The 14,996-nt window shown below is 36.1% G+C and overlaps 1 protein-coding gene across 2 annotated transcripts in view; it reads right to left on the bottom strand.

Annotated features, from left to right (window-relative positions):
* Nucleotides 1-14,996, bottom strand: part of OSBPL8 (oxysterol binding protein like 8) — a 171,498-nt gene that overhangs the window by 24,985 nt on the left and 131,517 nt on the right. For both annotated transcript variants that reach the window (XM_081083382.1, XM_081083381.1), the window contains 7 exons: nt 14,267-14,504; nt 13,266-13,450; nt 11,017-11,098; nt 10,636-10,734; nt 8,542-8,638; nt 3,790-3,888; nt 376-473 (listed from right to left, as the gene is read on the bottom strand). In XM_081083382.1, coding sequence (XP_080939508.1) covers nt 376-473; nt 3,790-3,888; nt 8,542-8,638; nt 10,636-10,734; nt 11,017-11,098; nt 13,266-13,450; nt 14,267-14,504 — 898 coding nt within the window. The remainder of the gene's footprint in view (nt 1-375; nt 474-3,789; nt 3,889-8,541; nt 8,639-10,635; nt 10,735-11,016; nt 11,099-13,265; nt 13,451-14,266; nt 14,505-14,996) is intronic.

Genomic DNA, 14,996 nt, shown 5'->3' with positions numbered 1-14,996 from the left:
GTTGTTTTTAAGCTTGTGAGTTTTAGAGTAAATTGTTAGTTAGAAATAACTAACACAACTCTCAGTGTACACAGCTATAGCTCAAGCGGATACATACTTTTTTGGTTTTTGTGAAGCAATACTTTCATTTACTGAAAAATTTATATCCATTTATTTCTTAGATTTCATCTCATATAATGCAAACCACTTTATTAAAATGAAGAAATAAAAAATGATGGCTCTGTAGTGATCTGGATCTTCCAAGACTGCCCTTTCATGAATTCTGTGTTATTATATTTAGTCTTTAAATTATAAACTAAACTGTGTTCTTTTCTTAGTATTTATATTACAACTCCTTTTTTTATTAGGTGATACGTCCTATTATTCTCTACTAACCTTTAGTTTAAATTCAAGTATTGCACTGTATCCAGTTTTCTGACATGTAATATTGACCGTTCCACCAAGCTCAAGTGTCATTGTGCCATAAAGAATTCCTAAAGAAAAAAAACAATTTTGACAGAAGGTTGAAGAGAGAGACACTGGCTAATAACAAGCAGAGCTTTAAAATCTAATTTCATTCTAGGAGAAACTAAAAATGCAAGGGTACTCCATCCCACTCAGTAACAACTTATAATATACATATAAAGTTAGTTCTATAGAATTTGAATAGATAATAGATGATCCACATTATCTGTAGATTCTACACCTGCATATTCACAAACACACTGAAATACATTAGTAATCTCCAAATCACTACCCACAGCACTGTTGCAGTCATTCATGAACACGGGCAGAGTGTTGAAATTTTGAGTTGTTATCTGTTCTTGGAACAAGCTGTAAGACAGTTTAAAATGCTCACTTCCAAGAGGGGAACAAACTGTGCAAGGCTTCTCATTCTTACTGGGTTATGGAACACTAATTTTATAAAACAATGTTCATTTCCAAAAGGGGAACATACTATGCAAGGCTTCTCATTCTTATTTGGCTACGGAACTCTAATTTTGTAAAACAGACTAATGATCTGGGGAACACATCTTAGAAAATACAAAGGGTAAAAATAATCATTATTTCCTATGCTCATTCACTAAAAGTTATAATCTCGTCTTCCTTCCATGCAATAAAAACAACGCTATGAAAAAAGTTGCCCCTGTTGCTAGTTGGGTTATGGTATTGGGTACTTACATGAAATATTTCACGTGATATAAAATTTAAAAATATATTTATCAATTCATTTCATAATTTCAGATATTTCACTTCATGTTTATTTCAAGAACCACACATGAAACTAAGAATTATCTAGCTACTGGCCACAGGTTGGCCATTCTTGTACTTAGTACTAGGTAGATTCATGGTACAGTAGATGGGCATCAACAAGCATAGAGTTTATTCTCAGTTCTCACGAACTAGCTTGTTTGGCCTTGGATAAGATTCTTAACCCTCCCAGTTTCTTTCTCTGTGAAATGAGGTCATATGAAATAAGTTATATGTTTTCATGATCAGTTCCTAAAATAGAGGATCATTACCAAAAATAGTTATTTTTAAGAAATGGGTTGGCCACAGTCGGCGTGGCTCAGTCGTTGAGCATTGACCTATAAACCAAGAGGTCACAGTTTGATTCTCGGTCAGGGCACACGCCCAGGTTGTGGGCTCAATCCCCAGTAGGGCGCATGTAGGAGGCAACCAATCAATGATTCTCATCACTGATGTTTCTCTCTCTCTTCCCCCTCTCCTTTCCTCTCTGAAATCAATTAAAAAAAATGAGTTGGAAAGGAGAGTACAGTCAGTGATGGCGAACCTATGACACGCGTGTCAGAGGTGACAAGCGAACTCATTTTTTTGGTTGATTTTTCTTTGTTAAATGGCATTTAAATATCCTATCTAATAAAAGACAAAAAGGGTAATTGACTGTACCTTCACTACGCTTCCCATTGGCTAATCAGGGTGATATGCCAATTAACTGCCAACCAAGATGGCGGCCGACAGCCACACAGCTGAAGTGAGCAGGAGGCTTGCTTGCTCCAGTGATGGAGGAAGCCAAGGTTCCCCGCCTGCCGCAGCCTGGCTCTAAGCTCCGAAAGCAACAAAGTTTCAATTATAGAAGCTAAACAAACCCCAGATACCTGCTTTCAGCAGGCCGGGGCCTCAGAGCTGGAGCCGGCTCTCAGCTCCAGTGACAGCAACGAAGTTTCAATTATAGAAGGTAAATAAATCCCAGAATAAAAAAAAAAGAAAAAGAGAAGCTGGGAGCTTCAGTCGCCGGCCAGCCTGAAAACGGCCCACAGTCCCTCACCCAGACTGGCCAGGCACCCCAGTGGGGACCCCCACCCTGAAGGGGGTGTGACCAGCTGCAAACAGTCATCAGCCCCTCATCCAGGCTGGCCAGGCACCCAAGCGGGACCCCCACCCTGATCTGGGACACCCTTCAGGGAAAACCAGCCGGCCCCCACCCGTGCACCAGGCCTCTATACTATATAGTAAAAGGACAATATGCAAACTGACCCTAACAGCAGAAAGACTGGGAGTGACTGGTCACTATGACACACACTGACCACCAGGGGCAGACGCTCAATGCAGGAGCTGCCCTCTGGTGGTCAGTGCGCTCCCACATGGGGGAGCTCTGCTCAGCCACAAGCCAGGCTGATGGCTGCCAGTACAGTGGTGGTGGTGGGAGCCTCTCCTGCCACCTCAGCAGCGCTAAGGATGTCTGACTGCAGCTTAGGTCTGCTCCCCACTGGCAAGTGGACATCCCCCGAGGACTGCCAGGCTGCCAGAGGGATGTCTGATTGCTATCTTAGGCCCAATCCCTCGGGGAGCAGGCCTAAGCCAGCAGGTGGTCATCCCCCAAGGGATCCCAGACTGAGAGGGGGCACAGGCCAGGCTGAGGAAACTGCATCCCCCCCCCCGCCCCCCCCGCCCCCCAGTGCACAAATTTTTGTGCACTGGGCCTCTAGTGTAAAATAAATATCAAAAACATGTCTTTCTTTTACTGTGGTTGCAAATATCAAAAAATTTCTATATGTGACACGGCACCAGAGTTAAGTCAGGGTTTTTCAAAATGCTGACATGCCAAGCTCAAAAGGTTCACCATCACTGGTATAGATAATGACCAACCTGAGTGTTTAGGCTGATGCCCTATCGCACTGTGGTGCAGATTGCAGAATTTTGACTCTGCCACATCCTACCTATGTAGTATCAGACAAGGCTCTTTGTGTCTCATTTTCATTGCCCATAAATAGGGATATTACCTACTTTACCAGTATAAGGGTTGCTGGAATGACTGAGTTTATAAATATAAAATGCATGGAATAGTTGGGTGCCCGGACTGTTGTAAACAATAGTTATTTTAATATCTGCACCCTAAATAATGGGGGCTGGGGGGGGAATCAAATACACCACCTTTTAAGAAATTTCCAAATGAGGATGAGAAAAAATTTTGAAGGACTTGGTACACTGAAAAACAATTTATTAAAATTTTAAAAAGAGGTGGTAGTGCAAGATGATGAAAATCACTTTTGAAGATTCTGAAATAATGGGTAGTTTCATCAATTTTAAGACCTGCACTTAAGGCAAATGAAATTCCATTATTGTAAACAGCCTCTTTCAACTAAAATATGTGTCTGAAATATGTGTAGACTAATTCACCACAGAAATATTCAATATAACTGCAATAATCTTAAATATCTATAAAACAAGTATACTTTTAAAACAAACAACTGACTTCACCAATCTCAAAAAAGAACAAATTATAGCCACATACATTAATTTAAAAAGGTTTTAGTAATATCTTACTCAAGTATGGAAAACATTTACCTTTACAATGAGCATATGGCATTGTCATTACATAATCTTCACCTCTATTCAAAAAAGTTAATCGTGCTTCTCCATCTAATATTGCAGATAATGAGTTTCCTGAAATAAATAACGTTTATTAAATTTCACAAAACTAATTTCACCAATTCAAAACAGATGAAATATATTTAAGACACCTACCAGACACCTACAATGGAATGTTTTAAAAATAAAAATGTCTCACAATCTCAATGTGTCCAAACACATGTTATACCTGAAATATATTTGATCTATATTTTCATTTTTATGAAAAGTGCTTGTTAATTTATATGAGACTTTTAAGAAAAATTTTAAACATGTAGAACATGCAAAAAACACTATTTCACTGTATAGTTTAATTTGCCCAATTTTTAATAAAAACATTATTTCTTCAGTAAGTCGTATTACTTAAGTCCCAAGCTTTAAGTTCTTTTGACATAAAAATGTTAGAGCCTGGCAAGTATGGCTCAGTAGTTTTGGGCTCAATCCTTATTAGGAGGCTTGCAGGTGGCATCTGATCAATGATTCTCTCTCATCATTGATGTTTCTCTCTCTCTCCCCCTCCTTCCCTCTCTGAAATCAATTAAAAAGTATTTTTGAAAAATGCTATAGATATTAAAAATATATATATATACATAACCCATAATCTATTCAATCAATGATAAAATCTCAGGATATTTTCTTCTAGCTTTTATCCCATATGTATTTTTCTTTTCCCCCCATCATCAGTTTTATTGAAGTATAACAGGGGTCCTCAAACTACGACCCGCGGGCCAGATGCAAATACAAATATTGTATTTGTTCCCGTTTTGTTTTTTTACTTCAAAATAAGATATGTGCAGTGTGCACAGGAATTTGTTCATAGTTTTTTTTTAAACTATAGTCCGGCCCTCCAACCGTCTGAGGGACAGTGAACTGGCCCTGTTTAAAAAGTCTGAGGACCCCTGAAGTATAACAATCCTATATAATAAAAGGCTAATATGCAAATCGACTGAACGGCAGAATGACCGGTCACTATGACACACATTGACCACCGCGGGGCAGACGCTCAACGCAGGAGCTGCCTCCTGGTGGTCAGTGCACTCCATCAGGGGGAGAGCTGCTCAGCCAGAACTGGGCTCATGGCTGGCGAGTGCAGTGGCAGTGGTGGAAGCCTCTCCAACCTCTGCGGCAGTGCTAAGGATGTCCGACTGATGTCTTAGGCCCGCTCCCCACTTAATATTGGGGAGCGGGCCTAAGTTGTCAGTTGGACATCTCCCAAAGGCTCCTGAACTGCGAGAGGGCACAGGCCGGGCTAAGAGAACCCCCAGAGTGCACGTTTTTCATGCACCGGGCCTCTACTTTAGATATAATAAGTGACCCATTTTAAGTATTTATTTTGATAGTCTTGGCAATTGTATACAGTCATGTAATTACCTAAACCACAGTCAAGATACAGAATTTCCCATACCCCAAAAAGACTACCCCTTGCACCTTGGCAGTCAATGCTTTCCTCCAGCCCCAGGAAACCGCAGGTCTGGTTCCTGTCACTGTAGTTTTACTTATTCTAGAGTTTTGTATGGATGGCACCATAAAATATGTAGTTTATTGTGTTTGACTTCTTTCACTTATCAAACTGGTTTTTTACATTCATCCATGTTTCCGTTTCAACATTTCAGGCCATTTTAACAATATCAAAAAAATCTAATACATGAACATAGTGTATCTCTCCAGTTACTTAAGTCTTCTTTAATTTTCTTCAGCAATATTTTGTAGTTTCAGTGTGCAGGTATCTTTCATTAAATTTATATCTTTCATTAAATTTATTCCTAAATATTCTATTTTTCACATACTGTTGTAATCAAAGTTTTTTTTTAAAGTTACATTCTGCAAGTGTTCATTTTGTACAATTTATTTTTGTATTTTGGCCTTGTATCCTGCAACCTTATTAAATTTACTTAATAGTTTTAGTAGTTTTTGATATATTCTTAAGGATTTTTTATATAGATCAGGTATGTATATATTTTAACTTCTACCTTTCTAATCTGTATGCTTTTTACTTGCCTACTGCACTGGCTAACACCTTAAATGTAATTTAATACAGAAGTAGTAAGCGTGAACATCTTTACCTTGCTCCTAATTTTAAGTCAAAATTATTCAATATCCACCTTAGGAGTGTAAAGTTGGCTATATATTTTTCATAAATACCTTTAATCTAGTCCTAATTTGTCAACAGCCTTTATTGTAAATGGGTAGTGAATTCTGTAAAACGCTTTTCCTTTATTCTATTAATATGAATTATATTGATTTTCAGATAACACACCAACCTTGTATTCCTGAGATAAACTTCAATTGATGACAACATATTATCCTTTTAATATATTGATCATGATACAGATCCTTTTTATATATCCTTTTATATGGGTTTAAATATTATCCTTTATAATACTGACTTATTACTAATTTGTTAGAGATTTTTACAAGTATATTAAAGAGATACTGATTTACAGTTTTCTTATAATGCTGGTTTTGGGGGGTGAGAATAGTGCTGGCCTTATAAAATAAGTTGAGAAGTGTATCCTCCTCTCCTATTTTCTGTAAGAAGTTGGATAAAATTGGTATTTTTCTTCCTTAAATATTTAAAAGAACTTAAGACACTTGGGCCCAGAGTACATCTTCAAAGGAAGATTTTAAATCACTAATTCAATTTTTTACATTGATTTAAGACTATTATACTTTTACATTTATTCTTGGGTCAGTTTTGGTAACTTGTGTTTTTTAAGAGATTTGCCCATGTCAATCTAAGCAGTCAAATTTATCAGTATAAAATTGTCCATAATATCTCCTTATCATCACTTCAGGGTGTGTAGGATCAATAATAATTCTGCTCATTTATTTCTGATCTTTTACTCTCTTTTTATAGTCAGTCTAAAACCAACCCTTGTTTGATTTGTGTATTGTTCTTCTACTTTCTACACCGATGTTTACTCTTTATTATTTCCGTTCTTCTACTTACTTTAAATTCAATTAGCTCTTTTTCTAATTTCCTAGGGTAAAAACTCAGATCACTGATTTAGATCTTTCTCCTTTTTCAATTTAAAATTAAAAATTTCCCTCTAAGCACTGCTTTTGCTACATCATACAAATTTTAATGTTATATTTTCATTACCATTTAGTTTAAAATACATAATAATTTCTCTTGTGACTTCTTCTTTGACCCATGTTATTGAATTTCAAAATATTTGTAATTTAGCTTGATATCATTAATTTCTAATTCTATTTAATTGAAGTTACAGAACATACTCTGTATAATTTTCAGCCTTTTGAAATTTATGGAGAGTTGTTTTATGGTCAAACACGTGGTCTAGACCAGTGACAACACCATACATATACTTGAAAATAATGGGTATGCTGTAGCTGTTGATTGTGATGTTTTAGAAATATTAATTATGGTAAGGTGGTTGATAGTGTTCTTCATGGTCGTAAGCCATTTACCCTATAGTCAAAATAGGAGTCTAGATGGAAGGAAGGTGCAATGGGGAGGGAATTACAAATATATGTAACCTTCAGAAGAAAACAATCACCATCTGAAACAAGCATAACATAAAAGTAGGCAAAAAACAAAACCCAAATAAAACTAAGATTAAGGGAAATAAAATAAATATCTTGAAGAAAAGAACATCATGTTCCTGGACCTAAAACTACTGTTAGATTTCCGTGTCACAGACTTATCTATGGTTCTCCACCTACTCAAATAACCAAAGATTAGATTTCTGTTGACATATTTGATCTTTCCTATTTTACCATAATTATTTTTTCTTTGAAGTTTAAAATTTCCCAGTTGAAATTTAATTCGTTGATTTTTCTCCATTTAAAAAAACAAATAAAAGCTTTTAAGGTTATATTTTCTACTAGTACATAGCTATGGCCATGATTTGTTTAGATAGTTACAGTTATTAGATTAAGGTTTCTTATTACAACTATATTTCTTTTCCCCCTTGTATTTAACAAAAGTTTTTTGGTATGTTTTTGGGACCAAGGTTAAATGTTGTTACTAATGATGCTGAACCAAGTATTCTAATTGTACTTGGATTCTTTCTCTCTCTAGTCAAAGACTACAATAGCCCTGGCCGGTTTGGCTCAGTGGATAGAGCGTCGGCCTGCGGACTCAAGGGTCCTAGGTTCAGTTCCGGTCAAGGGCATGTACCTTGGTTGCGGGCACATCCCCAGTGGGGAGTGTGCAGGAGGCGGCTGATCGATGTTTCTCTCTCATCCATGTTTCTGACTCTCTACCCTTCTCCCTTCCTCTCTGTAAAAAAATCAATAAAATATATTTTAAAAAAGAAAGACTAAAATAAAAAAAATGAACCCCTTGGGTACATTAAGATGGAACAAAAACCTTAGTGAGGGCTAACGGCAAAAGAAATACATTATGCACTAAAAGGGCTACCATAGTGGGCAATCATTATTCAGTTTTTTTAATAAGTGGTGTTTGGGATAAATTTATACATATGGAATATATATATATATATGTATATATATATATATATATATATATAAATAAAATGAGGCAGATATCAATTTATGAATGGACAAAAAAAATCACTATAAAAGTCATTATTCAAGTAAAAATGACACTTAAAATAACATAAAAAGTCCATACTGAAAACATATCAAGACACCATCTAAATAAAAGCTCACTAAAAAATACTACCTCCCAGAAAAGAGTGCCTACTGAGCCAAGAGGAAACTCACCATAGAACTTGGACTTAGCCAGGATACTACCACTAATGCAAAATCCGTCCTTTCGGTTACTAACATAAAAGGCAGATATTGGTGGGTGATGGGACACCTATTGAACACAGGAAAAAACACAGAATTTATTAAGAATATTATTGTGCTAATATCAAAAAGTTAAGTTTTAAAAGTATACTCTATTAATAAAGAAGAAAGATTTGGTAAGTAGTAAAATTAAATATTGATTATAGTAATCAGCCTCTAAGATGTCTCCCAAGGAATCTCACCTCCCAGTATGCATACCATTAGGTGGGCTCCTCTTACACTATACCAAAGTTGGTTTATGTGACGTGATAGGATGCCACTTCTGAAATTAAGTTATAATGTGTGTGTCTCTCAGATAATCAGCTCTAAAAAGCCAGCTTGCATATTGTGAACAAACCAATGGAGAGGGCCCATATTGTGAGGAACTATGTCCTACTGTCAAAAGCTATGTGATGAATTTGAAAGTAGAAACTTCTATCCCACTTAAACCTTCCAAGGACTACAAAGCTGGATGACATCTTAACTACAACCTCTGAAGACTCTGAGCCAGAACCACCCAGCTGAGGAGCTCCAGATTCCTGAACCTCATTGTATGATATAATAAATGTTGTTTAAGCCATTAAGTTTGGGCAGTAATTTGTTATACAAAAATGGATAACTAACCAGTGGCAAGTCTTCATATAAATTATGAATAGCTATAGAAAACTAACAAAAACTTTGACAAATATATTATTTTAATAATCTAATATTTTAATATATATACACATCCTATGCTTTCTGAAATGAGACAAAGCTAAAGTCAATTAAACTCTTCTCAAGCTTCTCAATTTAGAGAAGAATTATATTGAACTAAAATGTAAGGTATTCTAATCGTTAATTTAAAAAATTAATACAGATATGTGGTTTCAATCTGAGGGGTATATTAAAATTTCTAGGGAAGAGGAAAGTTTTTCAAATGCCACATGGTCTCCTCATCCTCCTTACAATACAGGTGAGAATTATGGTAATAAGGACCCACTGTTACTGAAAGATAGTATCACATTCGTCAGGTTTGTCAGGACGGTTTGTTGTCATGTAGATTAACAATCATGAATACAGGTGTACATAAATTTAAAATAATCAAAGATTAAAACTAAGAAGTATTCTGACTGCCTACTACGTGTACAATAAAAAGAGATGTATTATGGGGAGGGTATACGTTTAAGGAGCTAACAATTCAATTTGGGAAATAAATATTTTATAAAAAGTGTTAAAATAACAGCTTAATGGATAATCACAAAAAATAATACAGAAGTCTGAGGAGAGAAATCACTGGGAGCTGTAATCATTTGGACCAAGAAAGATGAGCAGGTCAAGATTTATTTAGATGAAGTACACAGAGAAGAAATATTGGGATAGAAGAATTAAATTTAAAACTACTAAGGCAAAAAAAATGTGTAATATCAGGTTACCGAATTCTGAATGTACAAGTTTGACTACTTTGAAAGAGCTCAGAAAAGCATGTAATTTGAGGTAAATTTAAAAAATATGGAGGACCTTAAATGCCACACAAATGGTATAAATTTGATTTAGGAACTGGGAAAATAGGGAAGAATTCTGATAAAGGGTTGGGAGGCAGGAAAAAAGTTATTTTTGTCAAAGGATTCTATGGCTGAAATAGTAATAATTTTGAGTATGGTATTTAGTAATACTCAGTACTAAAAGGTAAAATGCTTACCTTATGTTCATTAACAATGGTTAACCAACAGTGAATTTACTAAATTAATATTTCCAATAACTTCAGAATTAGTTTTGTTTCTTAAGAACATTTCTTTTTATTTTTTCATCCTCACTTGAGGATATTTTTCCGTTTTTTTTTTTTTTTTTAAGAGAGAGAGAAATATCAATGTGAGAGAAACACATCGATTGGCTGCCTCCTGCATATGCCATGACCTGGGCCTGGGCCAGGAGGAGCCTGCAACTAAGGTATGTGCTCTTGACTGGAATCGAACCCAGGACCCTTCGGTCCGCAGGCCGACGCTCTAGCCACTGAACCAAACCAGCTAGCTTAAGACACATTTCTAATACCTGTTCAGCAATATAAAAAGTTTTGCTGTTTGTTCTGGGGTGAATCCACAGACAACGGAAAGTCTCACCAAGTATAGGATTATAAGGTTTCTTCAGTCCCTAGGAAAAAAACATCCAAATTTAAATTATAAATACGGAAGATTCAAAATAGTTCAAAACAGTCAAGATGGGTTTAGCTGTATTATGTAGGAGCTATCCTTATAAAATTTCACAGTAGGGACATGAAATAAAGTTAAACGACTTCACTCACAATACAGGACTAAGTATTTTGCAATTTTGCTAACTCAAGGCCTTGCAATGTAATTATTAATAAATAATCTAAAGATAACAAAAAAATAAAGAACTCACATAAGGCTGAAAAAGGTAAGATATAAACATTACCTTTGGCTTTTTATAGAATCCTGACAAATACCATTTCACTACTTTCTTCAAACGGAAATAAGGATTTTCTTCAAGAGCAGCCCTAATATCAAAATGGTAAACACAAAAATTTTAGAGACTATATCACAAATTCTCCCTCATAGTTATTAAGTCAACAATTGAATGTAATATATGATTGAAAAGCATAATTCATATTTAAAATAAATATCAAAAATAACCACGTACATTAGTTTGTAAGAACCAGTTTTTATAACCTGGTTACTTTTCTTCCCATTTATCCTATTCTTTAACATGCTACCCAGGTCTTAGCTCAATTTGTTTCTGAAAACTCTCCAAATCAAGATTTCTCAACTGGGGTTTTGCAGAACCCTTGATGTTGCTAGAGGTTCTGTAATTGTGATTATGAAAAATAAACACAGATTTTGCCCTAGCCGGTTTGGCTCGGTGGATAGAGTGTCGGCCTGCGGACTCAAAGGTCCCAGGTTCGATTCCAGTCAAGGGCATGTACCTTGGTTGCGGGCCCATCCCCAGTAGGGAGCATGCAGGAGGCAGCTGATCGATGTTTCTAACTCTCTATCCCTCTCCTTTCCTCTCTGTAAAAATTCAATAAAATATATTTTAAAAAAATAAAAAATAAAAAAATAAACATAGATTTTGAGATTTGGGCACTGTTTGATACCTAGCATTTGCAATAATGGAGCAATCGCCAAGCAACCTCATTAACAACTTCGTATGAGGTCTCCAGTCCTATATGTCAGAGAAGGACCATGTCCACTTGGGAGTTTACTCTATTTTCAGGTTGTTTTTTTTTTAAATATATTTTATTGATTTTTTACAGAGAGGAAGGGAGAGAGATAGAGAGTTAGAAACATCGATGAGAGAGAAACATCGATCAGCTGCCTCCCGCACATCTCCTACTGGGGATGTGCCTGCAACCAAGGTACATGCCCTTGACCGGAACCGAACCTGGGACCTTTCAGTCTGCAGGCCGATGCTCTATCCACTGAGCCAAACCGGTTTCGGCTATTTTCAGTTGTTGACGTTAATTAGGGGAGATCAACGGTAACTGGTGGGGGCTGTAGTACATGAAGGGAGGACAACAGGCTAATGTTAGCCTCTCCCGCACAGCCTCCCTAAGTATAAGATTATATGCCTTTTTAATCCCTTGTACACTGAAGTTTCAAATCACAAAGATATAAGATTTAAAATAATTTAAACTAATAAAAAAAGGTTTTTAATCCACGTTTAGCCTTCAACCTTCCCTATGTGCTATCAACTGATTTTGCAGAGTGAACAAACTCTACCAATATAACAGGTAATCAAAAAACAATTTTTATTTTAAAGAAAAAATTTTTAGAAGTCCCCACTCAGCTACTCCCTTGCCTTTTTGTTGATGCAAAAACATTGATTGTGTAAGTCAGAAGTGAATTCTACTGTGAAGTTAGTGCATTGGTTCTCTCTCTCTCTCTCTCTCTCTCTCTCTCTCTCTCTCTCTCTCTCTCATGATTTAACTATTTTTTATACTCTTTAAGCACGTCTGAAGATCCAGTGTGCTGATCTTCAGATGAAAGAGGCTAGAGCAGTGGTTCTCAACCTTCTGGCCCTTTAAATACAGTTCCTCATGTTGTGACCCAACCATAAAATTATTTTCGTTGCAACTTCATAACTGTAATGTTGCTACTGTTATGAATCATAATGTAAATATCTGATCTGCAGGATGGTCTTAGGCGACCCCTGTGAAAGGGTCGTTCAACTGCCAAAGGGGTCGCGACCCACAGGTTGAGAACCGCTGGCAGAGAAAAAAAGCAAAGACAAAAGTGGTGATTTACACCAAGAGCCAACAACTGGTGGGGCATTCTAGATCCGGAAAGCTACACATGTCTTAAAGGCACGCAGAGAGGATAGGTATAAACAAAAGCACAAGCCACAGGGTGGGACCTGAACAGGGTTGAAGTGGGGAGAACAAAGAATGCCAACCACCTTTCCCTGTGTTAGGTCAGCAAAAGGTCAGGGAGCCTGTGACAACAGTGCTGTCGGATGAAGGTAAGATTCTTGTCCTCCTAAAGCTCGTGATCTCTCAACTCAACTGAAAACAGCATACCAAAGAATTAAGTATGTTTCTTATTTCTTAAGGTCAACTACAGAAGTGGTGAAGAAGAGAGTGATTATCTCACTACAGACTAATTTTGGTAAGGCATGACCACTGAATAGCAATCTGGGAAATCTCTAAGAAATAAGAATTTACTTACTCAGACAGAAAATCTGCATGATAGTAATAATCTGAAAGTTTATCCAGGAAAGAACGAGGTTCCAAAATAAATGTAGGCAGAACCACCCTGGACAGGTCCATACCAGGACGGACTTGTTTCAGCAATGTCCAGATAAGGCTTTTGTTTTCTTCAGACACAGTTTCTGTTTGTGAAGCCTCACCTGCCTTTAGCAATTGACAAAAAATATTGAAATGTTATATTTATTTCAGACACATAGATGTATAGAAAAGACACCTAATGTTGAAAACCAGAACTCTCTATCTGACCATTCCAAGCATTCTTAAAATGTGAAAACAACCCATTAAATAATAAAGTCGCCGAAACCGGTTTGGCTCAGTGGATAGAGCATTGGCCTGCGGACTGAAAGGTCCCAGGTTCGATTCCGGTCAAGGGCATGTACCTGGGTTGCAGGCACATCCCCAATAGGAGATGTGCAGGAGGCAGCTGATCGATGTTTCTCTCTCATCGATGTTTCTAACTCTCTCTATCTCTCTCCCTTCCTCTCTGTAAAAAATCAATAAAATATATTTAAAAAAATAATAATAATAATAAAGTCTATAGCTATAAAATTTAGGTAAAAAGGATATTTGCAAAAGATATCAAAGTAAATGATTTAAAGACTCTATTACAAAAACATACTCTATTATAATAAAGCTACCTCTATGCACTTGCAATAAACAACAGTTATAAACTCAAGTTTCCTGCATTTTACTTGTACCTGGCAATGACATCTAGCAGCATCCTATATCAAAAGCAAGCCTGAAGAAAATGTAAACTGTAAGTTTACTAGAATATATTCATATTTGTGTATTACATGTTTTTAGTTGTTTATAAATCCTGATATATTTCATATTTATACAACTAAAATAAAGTAGGTATAAAATATTCTTTTGGGAAAATAAGCAATAGGTCAAACTAATAATATATTCAATTTCTTTAGAATTAGAAAACCCAAATCTCTGAAAATCACAGACTTCTACCTCTCCGAGTTCCTCATGGCTCTGTTCAGTGTAGGTGGTCTCCTTTAGAGGCTCGATAGGCTCAGGTTCAATGTATGAATCATCTTGCCTCTCTGATGTATCTGTGTCACTGTCTTCACTTTTCCCCATCACCTCATTATCAGACTCATCATGCTCTTGATCATTTTCTTTATCGGATTTATCAGAATACATATCTTGGTCCTTAAAATGCTGTCGTTCAATTTCACTATCATTTAACCTTAAGGAAAAGAATTATTAGAAGGAAGAATAAAAGAGGTTAAGAATATTTAATTTATAAATAAGAATGATATGTAACATTTACGGAGAATTTATTATGTGTCGGCACCATTCTTAATATTTTAAATAGTTTTACTCATTTAATCTTCAAAATAACCATATGAGATTAGTAAATGGCACAGAGAAGTTAAGGAAAAATCTGGGAAATGTTCAAAATGACACTGAACTCTTTGCCTCTCTACCAGCTGGGGCTAAAATTGTCCAAAAGCAAAATTTTAGACAATCTGTTGCTGGCTTTTTTTCTTAGTTTTGTAGTCATCGTCACTTGAGTCACTTGTGGTCTGAAGGAAAACTTCAAGTTAAGATCATCAGACAGATTATCAAGTGAACTCAAATGAATTATGACTTTCCACCTGTAAAAGTTGCCAAAGTCACTCAAAAGAAGTATAAGACAAGAAAATGTAAAAGGTAATAATTATAGCTACTTAATACT

This window comes from Myotis nattereri, assembly GCF_964212035.1.
Source record: "Myotis nattereri genome assembly, chromosome: 2".
Taxonomy (NCBI): domain Eukaryota; kingdom Metazoa; phylum Chordata; class Mammalia; order Chiroptera; family Vespertilionidae; genus Myotis; species Myotis nattereri.
The sequence above is the reverse complement of the archived record's forward strand: the minus strand, read 5'-3'. Positions and strand labels throughout refer to the sequence as shown.